Here is an 18,715-nt window from a genome sequence, read left to right as displayed (position 1 = left end):
TTTCTATGCACCTCTCTCCGAAGGTCTTTGCTGGCTGCCGTCCCACTCACGACTTCTCCAAGAACCCAAGGGAAAGGTGAATGTCAGCCTCCTGTGGCTGGCATTCCCCTTTGGGAACCTGAAACTCCAGAGCCCACCCTGCCCCCACGGATATGCTACCAGACCAGTAATTGGAGGGCGAGTCACTTGGAACTGCACCCAGAACTACATCGCATCCAGTCACACCCAAGGCCAGCCTGGGTACCTTCTTTTGGTACAACGGTATCTTAAGCAACTGCATAAACTCCTCTGACCCCAGTCCTTGCTTCGTGGTCATGGTAGTTCCCCAACTAACCTTGTATGGAGAGTCAGAGCTCGCCTGGCTGCTCCCTCCATCCAGCCTCAGGGCCCGCTAGGCCGCCTTCCTCCCTGTCACTGGAGTATAGCTACCTCAATAGGCCTTGGGGGGGGTGGGGGGGGATCCTCAGGAACAGTCTGGTCATGGCTCAGGACTTTAATGTCAAGCTCCAGTTAGCCCTGGAGTCCACTACTGCTTCTTTAGCATCCCTACTGCGACATATAACATCAATAGCCCAAGTAGCCCTACAGAACCAGAGTGCCTTAGACCTTCTGAGTGCAGAAAGAGGAGGAACCTGCATATTCCTTCAGGAAGAATGCTGCTACTACATCAAGAGACCGGAGTAGCGGAGTAAAATGTACAGACCCTGACTAAGCTGAGTGAAGAACTACATGCAGGACACTTCCAGGACAACTCTCCTTTCAGCTGGTTCCAAAGCCCCTTAGCTACCTGGGTCCTACCCATGGTAGGGCCCCTAATTCTCATCTGTGTCTTTTTTCTCCTAGCCCCCTGCCTCCTCAAGTTCATCCGCTCCCGTTGCGGAGATGTCACGGGTGACTGTGAATCAGCTCCTGCTTCATCCCTACACTCGGCTCCCCTCCGACCTGCCTCTACCTGACCCTGGCCTTTAAATGCCCCCCCCCCCCCCACACGTCCCTGGTCAACTGGAAGTAGCCAGAATGAGTCGGCGTCCCCTATCACCAAAAGGCCAGGATGTTAGGTCTGAGAGAGCCCAGGATCAGATCCATGCAGTCATGTGATGAGACAATGGACTTCCCCTGGAATTTCTCACAGATCAGCATGCCAGACACAGATACTGGCTTCTCCCTGACCACCCCCACACAGATACTGACTCCTTCCTGAATACCTTGCTGACCCTCTGCAGCTGAAACTTCCTCAGCTAAATACCTCAGCTCAGGTCCCCGGCCCTCACCCAACCACAGTATAAAAAAAGGTCCCCCACTGTTGGTGTGAATCCACGTGCCCTGTCTTTGGGGTACGTGGGTTTCCCGGGGATGCAGATATAAACCTTTTCTTTTCTGATTCACTCGACTCTTTATTTCTTACACCGCCTCCTGAGCCACCTAACCTAACAGGAAGATTATAAGAGAGGGTTTCAAGTGCCAGCAAAAGTTGGCATGCGACCCAGGGGTTGCCCACCACTGCCCTAAACCCCTGGGATTGGAGGTGTCTGCCAGTTCTCAGGGACTGAGTGTATTGGGGAAACAAGGGAGAGAAGACCTCTTCACCTTTGGACCACACTGCTGCTTGAGGAAGTATTGGCTTCCCCAGGGATTCCAGCTTCAGCCCTGCTTGTCTTGCCTATGGCCCTTGTTATTTGCATATAAATACTTGACTGTTTACACTTTCATTCCTTACACCAATTCTAGAGGTAGCTATGAACTGACACATTTGCAATACATGTTTAATTAGGCAGAAGATGGCCTTGCTCTGTGAAGGTATCAGTCGCTAGTTTCCCCACCTGTGTCAGAAGCAGACTCGGACGTGTCCATCCTCCTTAAGGAATCAGCAGATTTACTCCGCTCCCTGGAGTAAGAAGAAGACAAAGGTCAAGGCTTTCACTCTTGAAAGATACAATTAAACTATTCATTATTTCCTCGTTTCAGATAAGAATTCTAAGTGTTCCCAATCATTTACGTTTTCAAGAACGGTTCCTGCTCCTGTGCCTTCTGCTCCCCCTTTTTGCTCTGCTTCCTGCCAAATCCATGCTTCAGCGTAAACAACCGCCTGCTCCAAAATCCATGTTGCTAGAAAACAGATGGGGAGACATGAACTCTACGTTTCCCCTGCTTTGTCCTGCCACAGTACTTTGTCCTCCTCAAATTTACCTCTATATCAATGTCAGACGAAGATGTGAATCCGGAGAAAAGGCTGCTTGGAGGAAAATACATACCAACAGTTAGTGATTCATGCCATTCTCCATGTCTCTCACACATACAGTTCTGGTCTTATTCGGACTAATTGGGTACTTGGGTCTATATTCCTGAGCAAAATCACCACACACCTGGGACCTTGAAAATGATTCCTTGCATGCTGGGCTTCCAATTCTCTGTGACAGTTTAAAATGGCCCTGCAATGTCTCTGGGGGACCTATGTATGTAGCTTCGCATAGGATATAGGCAGGATTTTCAGTGTGTTACTGCATTTTTAAGCATGTGCAGTGTGGACAAAAGGGATCACACCTAACCAGACAAGCTCAGGGGAGGTCTGCATGGCAGTCTTGCAGACTCAGAGACCTAAAGTAACCACAAAAGATGGTCTGAAAATTAAATATTTAACTACATACAGGTTATAGTGGGTTCTCATGTCCTAGGCCAGTATTTTCCCTGACAAAGATCAACTTAGATCTTTACTGAGCCCATTTGTCTTCTTGCCTCTAAGATAACATCTCTGTGAAATGTCTGGGTAACTTGTAAATTCCTCTTTTTTCTGGACCCTTCAGGGTGCAACAAATAGCACCAAGACATTCCCTCATTGTTATGTTATCAAGTTAATCGTCAACTGTTAATTATGTTGAACTGTCCTGTATCCATCTATGTAAAAGCAGCACATGTCCATCATTTCACTTTTCTCCTATCCCAGAGGTTTTCCTGCTTTGCTTTATCCCACCTCCTTAATCTATCACCAATGGATTCCATGTAATCCACCTACATCCCTTTCCTTTGATTGCAATGTATAAATACAAATGTAACCTGCAATTCTTTGGAGCATTACCTCAATTCCTAGAGGTTCTACTTCCCAGCATATGTTGACAGTTTGGCTCAAATAAACTAAAAAAAATTCTTTACAATGGTTTTTTTACGTTAACAGCAGCAAAAATTCAGCACTCTTTGGGTCACCAACCTGCACCCAATCCTGCACCCAGCCCCTCCATTGGAGCACGCCTAACAACTCCACCACTGTAATGACAGAATGGCACACATTGCTCCTATAAGGTGACATCCTTCAGATGCTTGGTGGTTTTCAGATATGCATACCCTTGATGACCTGTGTAGTTTTCACCAGTGTCCTTAAAGTGAACACAAAGGTTTAAATCTCTTGACTTTCGTGATTTTGTGGGGTTTTCTGACTCAAGTGAATAATGAGCCATATTCAGAGGTCACCTCTGGCCGCTTACAGAAAGAGGAAGTTCCTCTCCTTATAAAATTCTACTTTAAAAATCACCAGACCCATATTTACCTTGAGCTTCCCTTTTTCTTTAGCTTCCTCCGAAAAATCTATTTTGGAAGAAAACGTCATGATTATTCAGCACAATGACCTCTAAAGCTTTATTCCTTCTCTTTTAAGTGAGATGATTAATTTTTTGAGGACAGAAACTCTGTCTAGTCCTTTGACTCTCCCATAGTCCTAACTTAGGACCTTGCATGCAGCTGGCAATGCATTTTATTGGCTGTTTCAGATCACATTCAGCAGATAATTCCCGATAAAAACTCTTAGAAGTAGCAAAGAAAATGAAAGTGCCTACCAGAAACCTACACAGCAGCTTTGTTTTAGTTCAAGAACAAGAGTAGCATGCCTGTTATTACTGATACTATTCATCATTGTTGAGGAGGTCCTAATTAATTTAATAGGAAAAATGAAGTACTGGAAGGAAAGAGACAAAACATATTTGCACGTGAGATAATGCACAACCTAAAAAGCCCAAGAGCATAGATTAAAATTGTATTCAGTCAGATGGCTAAATCAAGACATGCAAATCTCAACAGCTTTCCTACATACCACAAATAACTAATAAAAAAATGAAAGAGTCCATTTACAATATCAATAAAATGTATAATGGAATAAACTTAACAAAAAATGTGCAAGACCTATTAAAACTCTTCTGAAGGACTTGAGAAAGAATACACAAAGTGAGGTACCATGTTCCTAGAAGGTAGTAAATATGCCAATTCTCCTTAAATTAACCTACAAATGCACTGTAATCCTATTCAAATTCCAAGATAATTTTTAAACATAAACTGACCAACTGACATTTGGTAGAGAAAATATGCAATGAAATGTATGAAAAAGATAAAAAGGAGGCGTTTAACTTCCAAAAAGGAGTTTAAAATGGAACTGGAATTAGATAGTGACACAGGCCCTAGCCAGTTTGGCTCAGTGGCTAGAGTGTTGGCTTGCAGACTGAAGCATCCTGGGTTCCATTCTGGTCAAGGGCACATTCCCGGGTTGCAGGCTTGATCCCTAGCAGGGGATGTGCAAGAAGCAGATGATCAATTTTTCTCTCATCATTGATGATTCTATCTTTTTCTCCCTCTCCCCTACTCCCTGAAAGCAATATATATACATATATATATATATATATATATATATACATATATATATATATATATGGATATAGATAGATAGAGAGATATAGCTATAGATATAGATAGATAGATATAGATATATAAATATATATATATACAGATATATGTATATGTCTATATCATTATATATATATATATATATATATATATATATATATATATATTGATACTGCTACTGATAGTTCTACTGGTACAAAACAAAGATAACTGGGTCAACAGAATACAGTCCACAGAAAGGTAAATTTCAGATCAGTGAAGAAAGAATGAGATCTTCAGTAAAACATTTTAAGACAATTGGATCTTCATGTAGGGGAGTAACAGTCAACCACAGGAAAAGCAAATAAAACCAATGATAGTTTTTTTAATTTGAGAAAAAAAAAACAAATATGACAAAAAGGACTAGAAGAAAATATCAGACTACTTTCATACTGTGAGGTGACAAAGACCTTGCTAATAAAATCCACACCCTATAAACCAAGAGAAGATCGACAGATATGGTGACAGACTGTCTACACACAGCATACTCTTCACAGCCCTTGCCCTCTTCCACCCTAGATTGTCTTCTTCCTGTTGATTTATGGAACTCTTTGTACATTAAATAACTTAATCCTTAGTGGCTTTCACTGAATTTCAATGTTTCCAATATTCCCCAGTGTTCTTTTTTGTTGTTGTTAATCCTCACCTAAGGATATTTTTTCCATTGTTTTTCAGAGAGTGTGGGAGGGAGGGGGCAACAGGGAAAAAAGAGAGAGAGAAATAGGAATGTGACAGAGGCACATCAACTGGTTGCTTCCTGCATGGCAGGTGCCCTGCTACCCAGGTACCTGCCCTTGTCCTGGAATCAACCTGGGACCCTTCGGTGCTTGGACTGATGCTCTAACTACTGAGAAACAGCGGCTATGGCCCCAGTGTTTTTGTCTTTAAGGAGACAGAACAGTGGAGTAGGAAGCACGGACTTCGCAGTCAGGCAGTACAGGGTCCTGCTTTTGCCTTTGCCACTGGGAGCTTAAGTCCATCTCCATCTATGGGAGAAGGTGGTACTATCTTCCTCACAGGATTGTGGGGATTGAATCACTCACGTATATGGAAAAATCTTCATCCTGTGCTTGGCCTCAACCAGTGCTAAGTTTGCTAATGGTGTCACAGACAAGGTGGTCAAATCTATCAAATTCTCTGCCTGTGGTATCAGGCTCAAAAAGCTGTTTCCCACTAACAGATTATAAATATATTGCTTCTGTTTTCTTCTAGTACTTATACAGGTTCTATTTTTTTTTACATTTTGTAAATATGTTAGTTTAAGATGAGAATATAAATCTGCTATTATTTTCCCTCTCAAATAAGTAGGTGGCTTTTCTATTCCCATTTTTCATTTTCTTCCACAGATGAGAATATTAAAATGTGACATTTCAAAAGTCTTAGGAACATATAGGTCTGAAGCCACTTGGTCTTTACACATCTCTGCTCTGCTCCATGATGTGTTCACCTAGGTATTTCTCTCTTGGGGAGGCACATTTTTAAAAATTGTTTACCATATTTTTAAGTTCTCAGGGAAGGGAACTGCCTTACTATTACCTCAAAGAAAAATAGTGACATAGCTCACAAAAAAACTAGGAACAGCATAGACTCTGGGAAAGCTTCATGAAGAAAGATGAACCTGAGCTGGCTTTTGAGATATTCACCGGACTTCCCCAGGGAGAGCACAATAAGGGAATTTTAGATGGGCAAAGGCATTTAAAAAAGTGGGAATGGGGCTGGTGTGGCTAGGTTATGGTGAGGGGTGGCTTTGGCTGGAATGGAGGGCTGTCATGACTGTTGAAAGGGTAAAGAAAATATACTATGTTGGATTTATGGGGTAGAGTCAAGATTGTCAGCTTACTAAATCGTTCTTTTAATGTCAGCAATCTGCCTGTAGGGAAAAGTACACCATTATGTAGTTGAACAAAAGGGACACAGACAAGCTCTAGGAACAGGTGATTCTGACATGACATGCTTTAGAGAAGCCTGATGCAGGATTTAGGTTGCAGTGTTTTAACTGAACCTACTAACACCATGCCTTACATACTGGAGAAGAAAGCTGCTAAGTATACCTTAAGAATTGACAAGATCACACTTTTATCATTATGCCATGTCCCGTCTGCTAGGGTGACATCGCTCCATGAGGTTGGAGATTCTATATCTCTCCTCATTTCATCCAACAAAGTAAGAAATCGGGAAGAGAGTAACAGGTGAGTACATCAACTCAACCTCGTTCATTTTGAGTTGAAGAAATTTTGCTATCATATCAAATCAGGCCTATCAAACTTAAGTTTCAAAATAGTCTAGTGGCTGGTATGGCTCAGTTGATAGACCATTGGCCTGTGGACTGAAAGGTCCCAGGTTCAATTCCAGTAAAGGGCACATGCCTGTGTTGCGGGGTTGCTCACAATAAGGGCCTTGCAGGAGGCAGCCCATCATTGATGTACCTATCTCTCTCTCCCTCTCCCTTCCTCTCTGAAATCAATAAAAATATATATTTTCAAAATGGTCTAATGGCTTGTTATCTTGATTTCATTTTCAGAGATTTCTAGGAGTGGGCTTCCTTTAGACATCCCAAGAATATAATTTGTAATAAAAAAAAGAATAAAGCATATCTCAGTGCTCATGACTAAAGCAGAGTATCAAGTAGGAGTAGACAGGACAGTGGCTTTGATTTTCAGGTTGTGGGATCTGAGCCTCCTCAAAGATGGACTATATATTGGAAATCTGAATGAACTGTTGTCTTACCACAAGGAGACAGAAAACTACAAAATAAAACGTTGTTACTGCAATCACAGGTGACGCAATGATGATTTCCTTCTTATATCTTGGCACTTCTTGCCTGAGCTAGAGGGAGGAGGGGGAAGAGGAAGAGGAGGGAGAGGAAGAGGGGAAGGTGGAGAGGGAGGGGAAGAAGAGGAGGAGGAGGGTTAGGAGGAGGAGGAGAATGAGGGGGAGGAGAATAAGAAGAACAAGAACAAGAACACAAACAACAACATTAAAAAAAACCCACAAAGATATAGAAAGCATAAAAACTAACTATTCTCTAGCCTTTTCTAATGAATTGCTAGCTATTCTTAACTACTACTCTAAAACCCCACCTTTCCACATGGTTCTTAAGCAATATACCAAATCTTATAGGTTTTTAAAGAACATACCACATCTGATGTTATGTAATCTGATCATTAGCATTTTCTTGTACAATTTGTTTATTTTAGAATTTAGGTCCTCTTCTCATCTACCCTAGGAACAGTGGCACAAATCTCTAAATGAGCAAAGTGGAAGATCACTGTCTAAGCCAAAGTCACATGATCAAGACACGACTGAGAGGAGGTGCTCCTGGTCTTCCTATCTGGGTATTTTCATGGCATGTCCTAAATCAGTGATGGCGAACCTTTTGAGCTCGGCGAGTCAACATTTTGAAAAACCCTAACTTAACTCTGGTGCCGTGTCACATATAGAAATTTTTTGATATTTGCAACCATAGAAAAACAAAGATTTATATTTTTGATATGTATTTTATATATTTAAATGCCATTCAACAAAGAAAAATCAACCAAAAAAATGAGTTCGTGTGTCACCTGTGACAGGCGTGTCATAGGTCCTCCATCACTGTCCTAAACTGACTAAAAGTCCAGGTCAGGTGTTTCAGGACCTGTCCTTACCTCATTAGACACCCTCTCTTCCTGCTTCTTGAGGGTTTGCATCCTCTCATCTTTCCATTGTTCCTCATCCCACTCTGAGTTGGATATCTTTACTTCCTGCTGCTCAGTGAGCAGTCTCATCAGAAGGCCTATTCCAGAAAAGAGTTTCCTGGTTAATTTTTGAAACTTGAATGGTTAAGTTCAGGTTTAAGAGAAGGATTTCATCTGTTGTTTTTCAAATGATTAGGGACATATCTGCATCATGTACATTTGTAAGAGGCAGTTTAATGAATGGTAATAAAGTTGATTCTATATCTTCTAGATTTCCCTCCAAGAAATAAGGCAATTGGTAATTTAGTGCACTATTAACATCACTTTTATCGTTAAAAGTCTAGCTGCTCACTCATAATGGATGCCGAAGTGTCACGATTTTTGACTGAGGATGCCCTCTCTGGCTCAATGGTCAGCACAGTGCTGGTGTCCTGCCGGGCCTGCAATGTCTTCATTAGCGGTCCTTCTATTATGAGTTCTTCATCTGTCAAAAAAGAAGAAATCGCATTTGATATTGAAAGACTCACGGGACAGCTATTTGTCAGTTCACAGCCATACATCCCAGTCCAATATATAGGGAATCAGCAAGTATCTGAGTGCCATTTGGAGAGGAGAAATATAAACCCCAACTTACATCTATGATTGTCGACAAAACAAAAGGAGAAACTGTCTCTTTTTTTTAAAGTGGTTAATTACTTAGAGCATTCCCTAGCATGACATATGGTGACTATATTTAGGATTATTCCATTGGTCCCCAAGGGCCAACTGCCGGTTACTGGAGGAAAGCCAGGGCTGGAAGACCCACTCAGTTAGACACTCTGCAGATCTACTGTGAACTCCTCACATTCACGCACCCATCCTGTCCTGCTTCAGATGCAGAGGGGCCCTGAGCCTTCCTCTCTCCACTCTCCAGGATGCTTGTGTTCTTGCTACCATCACAGATGACCACGATTAACACCCATGGCTAACACGTCCTCATCTGGACACACCCTTCTCCACTAACCCACCGATTCCTCACTTGGGTCCTGCCTTCACATATGCCAGCCCCATAACAGACGGCTCTATACAGAAAAAAACAATATGTCTACCCTCGCTCTGTGCTTAAGATTTAGGCAGGCATCTGGGATGTACATTAAGAGACTTGCCAGGTTGTGTACCACTGTGGAATGTTCAATATATCTATGGAATAAGACTTGGGGTTCTAAAATACATAAGGGAAAAATAACTTTTGTCAGATGCCTACTTTGCTATCATTTCATGTCATTTCTTATATTTTCAGCTGTACTTGGGAAACCATCCAAAGATTTCGACTGTGTGAAGGTCAAGTGTACCATTGTGCAGCTGGCACACAAGAATTTTCAGAAGAATTAACAGTATTGCTGGTGGTGATAAGGGTGAGAGAAGGAGGTAACATCCTGGGAAAGAGCATGGGCTTGCGGGAGAGCCCCAAACTGGGAGCTGGAGACCTGGGCACGAGGTGACAGCTGTCAGCCCTTTCTGGTCTTGTTTTCACTCACCTTAAAAGGAGATGAAAATGCCTGTTCTGCCCACTGTTGGGGCAGAAGGGAGTAATATCATTGGTCAAAACATTGTTTTGAAAAATAAGCAACACTGACTCTATATCAGTAGCACAGATCACTGATAGAAACTTGTATTTAAGCTATCTGGGCATGAAAGCACATTTGGGAAGTTATCAAGTAGCTGCCAATAAACCTAACGTGTAGAAAAATACTTAAAAGCACACGACTGTTTGGTGGATAGAACACCTTGTGCTTCAGAGCAAGGTCAGAGTTGCACAGTCTAAAAAGAAAGAGTCCTCCCATGCCTTAGAAGGGCTGGGTAGCAGCTTCTGGTGATGGATCCAAAACTCTCAAGTTCCAAATAAAACTTACATGAAACAGCATCATTTGTACTCTTTTCATAAACTTGCAAAAACAAAATAAAAATGTATCAATATCTGTGTACACTGCAAAGGGCAATTGAAACCTAATGCATACAAAAGAGTTTACAAACTGTGACACACTAATGAACAAGTTCTCATTTGGAAGCAAAGCACCCAGCAGAGAGCACAACACACGCAATGTAGCCATTAATGGTAATACCCTTCCCTTCATCTGACTTTTAGCAAAGAGAAGTTCTTAAAATTTTAGAGTTGAACTCTGAGTAAATGAATAAAAATAATACAGTTACTTTATTTGCCTAAAAATGTATCGTCATTGATTACAAATAAAAAATGAAAACAAAATAAAAATTAAAAAGTTTATCATCAGGCAATTGAGACTCACCACAAGGTGTGTCGCTCACACATTCCGTCTCGCAATTCAGTTTGACTGTCTTGGCAACAGCCTCAATATGATTTTTAAATTGGCAGAGGCAGCAGGCCAAACGGTTAGGTAAGATACTATAAATGGAAACATACAGAATTATATTAGTGACAAAGGAGTTACTTGGAAAATAGTTGTTTTTTAAAGCTTAAACATGCACCGACTGTATGACATAGCCATTCCAATTTCAGGCACTTATCAAGAGAAATTGAAGTATATTTCCATAAACAGACTTGTACATAAATATTCACAATAGCTTTATTTGTAATAGTCAAAAATTGGAACAAGTCAAATAGCCATCAATGTTGAAAAATACTGATATATCCATTTTTAATGGAATACTATTCAGCAATAAAAAGAGATGAATTCTTGATAGGCAAAACAACATAGACTAAACCTATATAATAAAAGACTAATATGCAAATCGACCAAACTGCAGAACGACCAGTTGCTATGATGTGCACTGACCACCAGGGGGTAGATGCTCAATACAGGAGCTGCCCCTAGGTGGTCAGTGCACTCCCACAGAGAGAATGCCTCTCAGCCAGAAGCTGGGCTCATGGCTGGTGAGCACAGCGGTGGTGGTGGTGGTGGTGGTGGCGGGAGCCACTCCTGCCTCCAAGGCAATGCTAAGGATGTTCAAGTGTTAGCTTAGGCCCACTACCTATAGGGAGCTGTCACTGGACATCCACCAAGATCTGGGCTGACAGACACTCCCCCACCGCCCTCCCCCACTGCATGATTTCCGTGCACTGGGCCTCTGTTCTTAAAATAATCAGCTGAATAAAGGAGGCCAGTTAGAAAAGAGTAGATACTATACGATTTCATTTATATAAAATTCTAGAAAATGCCAACTAACCTATAGTAACACAAAGCAGATCAGTGTTTGCACAGGAATTGGGGAGGGCAAGGAGGAGTGGGAAGGAAGAATTATAAAAGGGACATGATACAGCTTTTTGAGGTTATAGACAGCTTGATTTTAATGATGGCTTTGTGGTGTGCAGGAGGCAACCAATCAACCAACTGATATGTCTCCCTCACATTGATCTCTCTCTCTCTCTCTCTCTCTCTCTGTCTCTCTCTCTCTGTCTCTCTCTCTCTCACTCACTCTCTCTCCCTTTTATCCCACTCTCTTCCTCCCTTCCACCCTCACTAAAAATCAATAGGAAAAATATCTCCTGGTGAGTATTAAAAAAAGACAAAAAAAACAAAAAAACAGTCCAGCCTGCCGGTGTAGTTTAGAGATTGAGAATTGACGTATGAACCAAAAGGTCACAGTTGGATTCCGGGTCAGGGCACAGGCCTGGATGCAGGCTCAATCCCCAGTAGGTTACATGCAGAAAGCAGCTGATCAATGATTCTCTCATCATTGAGGTTTCTATTTCTCTCTCTCCCTCTGCCTCTCCCACTCTAAAATAGATAAAAATATATATTTTTTAAAATCATCTGGTCTTCAGTGATAAGTTTAATAGAAGGCACAACCTTGGAAAAGATATTTAGTAAACACATATCTTACAGAAAGGACTTTATATAAAACACTTTAACACTTAATAATAAGATAAATGTCAAATTAAAATGGATTTGAACAGACACTCCATTGAAAAATGTATTTTCACATAGACATTCCACACATCAGCTATTAGAAAATGCAAGTTAAAATCACGCTGCAATACAAATGCATTCCTACTAGAAAGGCTAATTTAAAAAATCAAACAGAAATATAAAGATCAGGTGAAAATGTGGAGCAATTGCAACTCTCATCTACTGCTGGTGGGAAGGCGAGATGGAACAAGCACGTTAGAACACAGTTAGGCAGTTTCTTTACTAGTTAGATATGCACTCACCATATAATGCAGCAACCCCACCCTTAGGTATCTTACTCCAAAGCAATGAAAACGTATGTTCACACAAAGACCTGCATGTGAGTATTTTTAGCATCTCTATTCATAATAGCCAAAAAACTAGAAACAGCTCAAATATCCATTACCCGATTACTACAGAAACAAACTAGTATATACACACAATTGGAATACTATGCAGCAATAAAAAAAGAAATGTACTACTGATAGATGCAACAACTAAGATGGATCTCAAAAGGATCATGCTACATGAGAGAAGCCACACACAAAAAGCTACACTACCTACAGCATGTCAAACTCACAGCCCACGGCCACATGCCTCATTTATTTGGATCGTGTTAGCTTTTGAGTTTGACACACTTGCTCTACATGATTTCATTGATAAGCACTCTGTAAAAGGCAGGACTATAACAATAAAAAATCAGACCTGTGCTTGACAGGGGCTGAAGGTGGGAGGAGGAACTGACTGCTGAGAAATATGAGGTGACCCTAGCCGGCTTGGCTCAGTGGATAGAGCATCAGCCTGTGGACTGAAGGATCCCAGGTTCAATTCCGGCTAAGGGCACATGTTGGGGTTGCGGGCTCATTCCCCAGTAAGGGGAAAGAGGCAGCCAATCAATGATTCTCTCTCATCATTGATGTTTCTATCTCCTCTCCTTCTCCCTTCCTCTCTGAAATCAATAAAGAAATATATTTTTTTTAAAAAAGAAGAAATATGAGGGGCCCTGTGGGGATGATAAAAGTGTTCTGGATCTCTAATGTGATGATGCTACATTTATCAAGACTACACATTTATCAGAACTCACTAAACTGTACGCTTTAAAAGAGAGAATTATATGAAATACAAATTCTACTTAAATAAACCCGACTTAAGAAAATAAAAAAGCAAACCATAAGAACCAAGTGAAAATAAATATAAGAAAAATCAACTTGCCGAAACCGGTTTGGCTCAGTGGATGGAGCGTCAGCCTGCGGACTGAAAGGTCCCAGGTTCGATTCCGGTCAAGGGCATGTACCTGAGTTGCGGGCATATCCCCGGTAAGGGGTGTGCAGGAGGCGGCTGATCGATGTTTCTCTCTCATCTATGTTTCTAACTCTATCTCTCTCTCCCTTCCTCTCTGTAAAAAATCAATAAAATATATTAAAAATAAAAAATAAAAATCAACTTACAGTTTTTCTAATTCAGGAGCTGTCATGAGAATGTTATCAAGTGTTGTCAATGTCACTTGTGTTCTTCCCATGTCTCTGAAGGAGAAAGACCAAACATGCATGATATGAACCCAAAGACAAAAATTCTATTCTTAAAAAGACACTTAACAACATCTGTTGACCTAAATTCTGGCTTCTCTGTCAAGCCAGCTCCATAATTCAAGGTGCTTTAGTTTATTTTCCATAGATAATCATTTTAGAGAGCTCTTCTTGAAGAAACTTAAATGTATTGCATCATCAAATTAATGTATTTTCATCATCAAACTAATGACTTTGGTGAACAGTACAATGTGCTATTTTGTTTTTGTGTTACCATCATCCTACTTTTCATTCTCTGTTCCAACCAGTATGTGATCACTTTTTTAAAAAAAGCACAGAATGTACAACTAATTCCTTTTTTCTTTCTGAGATCCATGGTATTTCTCCATGCATCTACGTGTTTCATGTCCGAATGTGTTTTTCAACACTGCTCCCTTCCTCTGCTGGCTATCTTGCCCTTGTACATTTTTTATCACTTTTCTGTGCCAATAAATCATTTTTGAGAATAACCCAGTTAAAATTTAAATTATGAGTTTGTTTGTCAAAATGCAAAATTGTTCTTCTTTGACAAAAGTAAGAACAGAAATCATCTCATGAGCCATGAAATTGTTGCAATACTTACAAATATTTCAATGCTGGCAAATTAAAAAGATATGGATCTTGAACAGTCATCAGAGGATTTTCATGTAGAATTCTGGAAAATGCAATAGAATTAAAATTGTCTGCATTTTTAATAACTGCTATGAAAGTTTATATTCATTTTGTTGGTTCAAAACGTGAAGGTTAAAAAAATCATTTTTGGTCTATTCCCAGAGATCACCCTTAGAATCTGTAAAGCATTCTCTTTTGTTGTTGTTAATCTCACCTGAAGATATTTTTTCCACTTCTTTTTTTAGAGAGAGTGAGAGAGACAAAAAAACAACAACAACACATCAATGTGAGAGAGACACATGGGTTGGTTGCCTCCACCACATGACCTAATGGGGGCCAGAAATAGAACCTACAACTCAGCTATGTGCCCTTGACCAGGTATTGAACCCAGAATCCCTTGTTGTATGGGCCAATGCTCCAACCACTGTATAACACAGGCCAGGGCTACAAAGGATTCTTAATTGGGGAACTACCCAAGTCTCTGAATGATAAAGTGCAGAAGAGAAAGTAAAAAAAAGAAAAGAAAGAAAGAAGTGGATAGCAAAGAAAAATATACTGAAGAACCTTTCAGATTGAAAACCCCATTATTGACTATGCTGATAGGAAGCTTCTGCTCTACAGAAAATACCATTTCTTTATTCTTTTTTTCAATATTTCTTTATTCATTTCAGAGAGGAAGGGAGAGAGAGAGAGATAGAAACATCAATGATGAGAGAATCATTGATATGCTGCCTCCTGCACACCGCCTACTGGGGATCAAGCCTGCAACCCAGGCATGTGCCCTTGGCCAGTATTTAAACTGGGACCCTTCAGTCCCCAGGCCGGTGCTCTATCCACTGAGCAAAGCCGGCCAGGGCAAGGAAATACCATTTCCAATGTCCTCATAATTCAAGGTGCTTTTCTTTCATCTCCAGAAATTTTTTAAAATCCAGTGTAAACCATCAAGTTAAATAGAAAAATAGACCTAATTCCTTGCTTTTGGAGCCAAAAATGGGATAGATGTAAGAGGAACTGGTGAAAGCCATGCTCCTATCACATACTCCCATGAGTATTCTTGCATCACAGGCTTTCTTATAGTGTATGGAATCACCTATTTACTTGTCAATTTCTTGGACTATTAGTGCCTGACATTTACTAGGAATTTAATGGATGTTTGTTTAAAAATAAATAATATTTTGATTACATATCAATCAAATAAATAAATTTCTTAGTTGGCACAAACTTTTATTCCCAGTGCTGAAATAAATTTTCCTCTCAATTCAGTATTACCACCCCCACCTCAATTCTTGAAAACAAAGAAGCCAATGCCAAATGTCATTTCTGGGAAAGCAGAGCATGGCATATGTCAGTTAGACTAGTCTCTTGGACACTTTGTACCTTAGTTTCCTCATTTAAAAAAGAAAAAAAAAAGAATGGCTCTTAAGCCATTCTTCTCGAGTTCAAACTGAGCTTATACCCAGCCAACCAATCACTGTATGAAGTTTTTACACATAGCTTTTTACATGTGTTCATCTTCTATTTCACTTACAACTTGTGTAACAGCTGCATTCCATGCCAGGTCTGAAATGTTCCAAAGTTCACTTTGGTGATTAAATTGCAACCAAGATTTCTATTAAAAAAAGACAAGAGCAAAAGAAGAGAAAAAAATTCTTTCAGATCACTTATCCTTTAGCAGAGATTCTAATTTATATATGATAAAAACACCTCAATACTCCCTCTATATACTAAAATTCTTACTATGGGAGATATTTGCTTATGGTTTATGCTTTCATGTTTATACATGTGGTGCATTAGATACAAAAAAAATGCTTCTCTTAAACTGATCCATATTTCTCTCAAATAAGGCTACACAACCTCAACACTATTGACATTTGGGGCTAGATAATTCTTTATTATGGGGAACTGTCCTTTGCCTTGAACAATAATTCTGGCCTCTGCCACTAGATGCCAGTAACAAATCTACAGTTCAGACAACTACAACTCTCTTTGGCTATTGCCAAGTGTCACCTGGTGCAAAATCACCCTGGTTGAGAACCACTGCTATAGTATGGTTCATACTGTTTTTAACTTTTTGAGGAAAGTCCATACTGTCTTCCACAGTGGCTACACCAGTCTGCATTCCCACCAGCAGGGGAGGAGGGTTCCTTTTTCTCCACATTCTCACCAGTACTTATCATTTGTTGATTTGTTGATGATAGCCATTCTGATTGGTCTGAAATGTTATCTCATTATTGTTTTGAGTTGCATCTCTCTGATGATTAGTGACTTTGAACATGTTTTCATATGTCTCTGGACGTTCTGTATGTCCTCTTTCAAAAAGTGTCTATTTAGACCTGTTGCCCATTTTTGTTGGATTATTTATCTTCCTTTTGTTAAGGTGTATGAGTTCTCTGTAAATTTTGGAGATTATACCCTTATTGGAAAAATCATTGGCAAATATGTTCTCCCATGCACTGGGCTTTCTTGTTGTTTTGTTGATGGTTTCTTTTGCTGTGCAGATAGAATGGTTCATTCGGAATGTGACAGAATTCTCACACTAATCTATGCTAGAGACAAATGGGATTTGCTACATAAATTTAGTAGTTTTCTAGTAATAAAATTTTAATCTTACTTCAAAATAAATAACAAAAAGGTTTACAATTATGTTTTATGAAATTCCTAAACACAATGAGGTTATATTTATAACTTACATATATTGTAAAAGAGGTAATGAATCAAATGCATTCTTTTCAATAAATTCTATCTTATTGCAGGACAAGTCCCTAGAAAAAGTGAAAGAAAAATAGTGTTTAATTACTTATTAGTATGTAATTAGTAGGAATAACTGGTAGACGTTACAATAATATTGAATACACAGGTTTAGTCTAAACTGAAAACCTTAAGAATTGTGATTTGAACCATCCAGAACCCATTATACTGCCCTCACTCAAAAGTCTCACCATCAGGATCTTCACAAATACAACATACAACTATAGATCTGGATACATTTTGAAGGTATTTATTCCTGAGAGCAGAAGAATTGATTAGAAGACCCTTTGTGGTCTCATCAAATTTAGATTATGAGCTAAAGTTTATATCTTCGTGTACATTTATAAATGTCTAACATTAAAAAATATAGTCTCACATCTACACACCTCCCTGGTTTACTTCTGTGTTTTAGACAAATTCAATACCAGAAGAAATAAAAGATGCCTTTTCACATAACTTAAAAGGAAGTGACTGCTCTAAATAATACAGAACTTTGAACTAATACAGAACGTTGAACTAATGATACTTTCTATTATACTAATAGCAATTCATTTCTTATTATACATTGTTTTAATATCCATGTATTTAATGGCTTCAGTTGTACAGTGGTCGGACAACAGAACACAACATGGTGCTGGATTTTTATTTGAAAACACCATCCCTTGTCTATAATTGACTGTCTTATTTCCATTGATTCCACTTTAGTCCCTCACTTTTCTCACTTGTCTGTCTTCTGACTGGTGTTTCCATCTATAATCTCCCCTTTGCTAAACCATCCTGCACACAGTCACCAGATTAACACTCCAGAAGTGGTTCTCAAATACCAAGTCAGCATCACTTGGGAACTTATTAAAGATGGAAATTCTCAGTCGGACTGTGGAGCGACTGAATTAGTAACTGAGGGTACAGCTTGAGTTTTAACAAGCCCTCCAAGTGACTCTGTTGTAGGCTAAAGCTTCTCCTCGAGCAATGCTGTGATAACTTGGTACTTGGTATTCAAAACCCCAGAAGATCTGGCTCTAATCTCCTCCTCCGCCTACGTGTACTCTACAGCTACTCAAGGTATATTTTCCCAAGCTCCTTTTGCAAGCTTATTCTACTCAAGATGTCTGTCCATTGATCCCCAAAAGCCCTTCAAGGTCGTGTTCAAACAGCATTGCTCTACTAACATCTTTGCTGATCCAAATAAAGTCTTTTTTCCCTCTGCTGTCACCAAAAACAATTTATATATTCATTTCTTACAAAATTTTAATAGAGTTATTTTTGCATCCTATCTCCTCTGAGTATAAACTCCTTAAAGTATGGACTGGGTCTTGCTCATCAGCATTGTCTACTGACATGCAAACAGGTGCAAACTGAAATATTTATCAAATAAACAAATAGCTGGGAAGTAGAGAGAAAAATGATTTTTAAAAGAACTGTAGTTTTATTATTTCATGGCTCCCTCTTGTGTGCCACTGCAGCACATCGTCTTCCATTTAGTACTTGTGCTCTATGGTTTGAGTTGATA

At 39.8% G+C, this 18,715-nt stretch overlaps 1 protein-coding gene across 1 annotated transcript; it reads right to left on the bottom strand.

The window, feature by feature from the left end:
- Positions 1 to 1,749: 1,749 nt before the first annotated feature.
- On the bottom strand, positions 1,750 to 17,196 carry LOC138994790 (leucine-rich repeat-containing protein 37B-like). The gene is made up of 12 exons (XM_070394968.1): positions 17,148 to 17,196; positions 15,986 to 16,066; positions 14,429 to 14,500; positions 13,729 to 13,803; positions 10,661 to 10,776; positions 8,728 to 8,859; positions 8,346 to 8,473; positions 7,429 to 7,527; positions 3,539 to 3,576; positions 2,188 to 2,233; positions 1,997 to 2,106; positions 1,750 to 1,885 (listed from the first exon to the last, which is right to left on the bottom strand). Exons 2-12 carry the CDS (start codon positions 16,003 to 16,005, stop codon positions 1,801 to 1,803), a joined length of 921 nt encoding a protein of 306 aa, XP_070251069.1. The 5' UTR covers positions 16,006 to 16,066; positions 17,148 to 17,196; the 3' UTR covers positions 1,750 to 1,800.
- Positions 17,197 to 18,715: the final 1,519 nt, after the last annotated feature.

The sequence above is a fragment of the Myotis yumanensis genome, unplaced genomic scaffold (assembly GCF_028538775.1).
Source record: "Myotis yumanensis isolate MYYU_CA2020_CCGP unplaced genomic scaffold, mMyoYum1.0.hap1 SCAF_16, whole genome shotgun sequence".
Lineage (NCBI taxonomy): Eukaryota > Metazoa > Chordata > Mammalia > Chiroptera > Vespertilionidae > Myotis > Myotis yumanensis.
The sequence above is the reverse complement of the archived record's forward strand: the minus strand, read 5'-3'. Positions and strand labels throughout refer to the sequence as shown.

Excerpts from the sequence above, each read along its gene's own strand:
- LOC138994790 (XM_070394968.1), bottom strand. The coding sequence starts at position 16,005 with ATGCAGCTGTTACACAAGTT. Across the intron at positions 13,804-14,428 it reads TTGCCAGCATTGAAATATTT|AGACATGGGAAGAACACAAG; the intron begins GTAAGTATTGCA and ends TTTCTCCTTCAG. Across the intron at positions 7,528-8,345 it reads AAGAGAGGGTGTCTAATGAG|CTCAGGCAAGAAGTGCCAAG; the intron begins GTAAGGACAGGT and ends TCCTCCCTCTAG.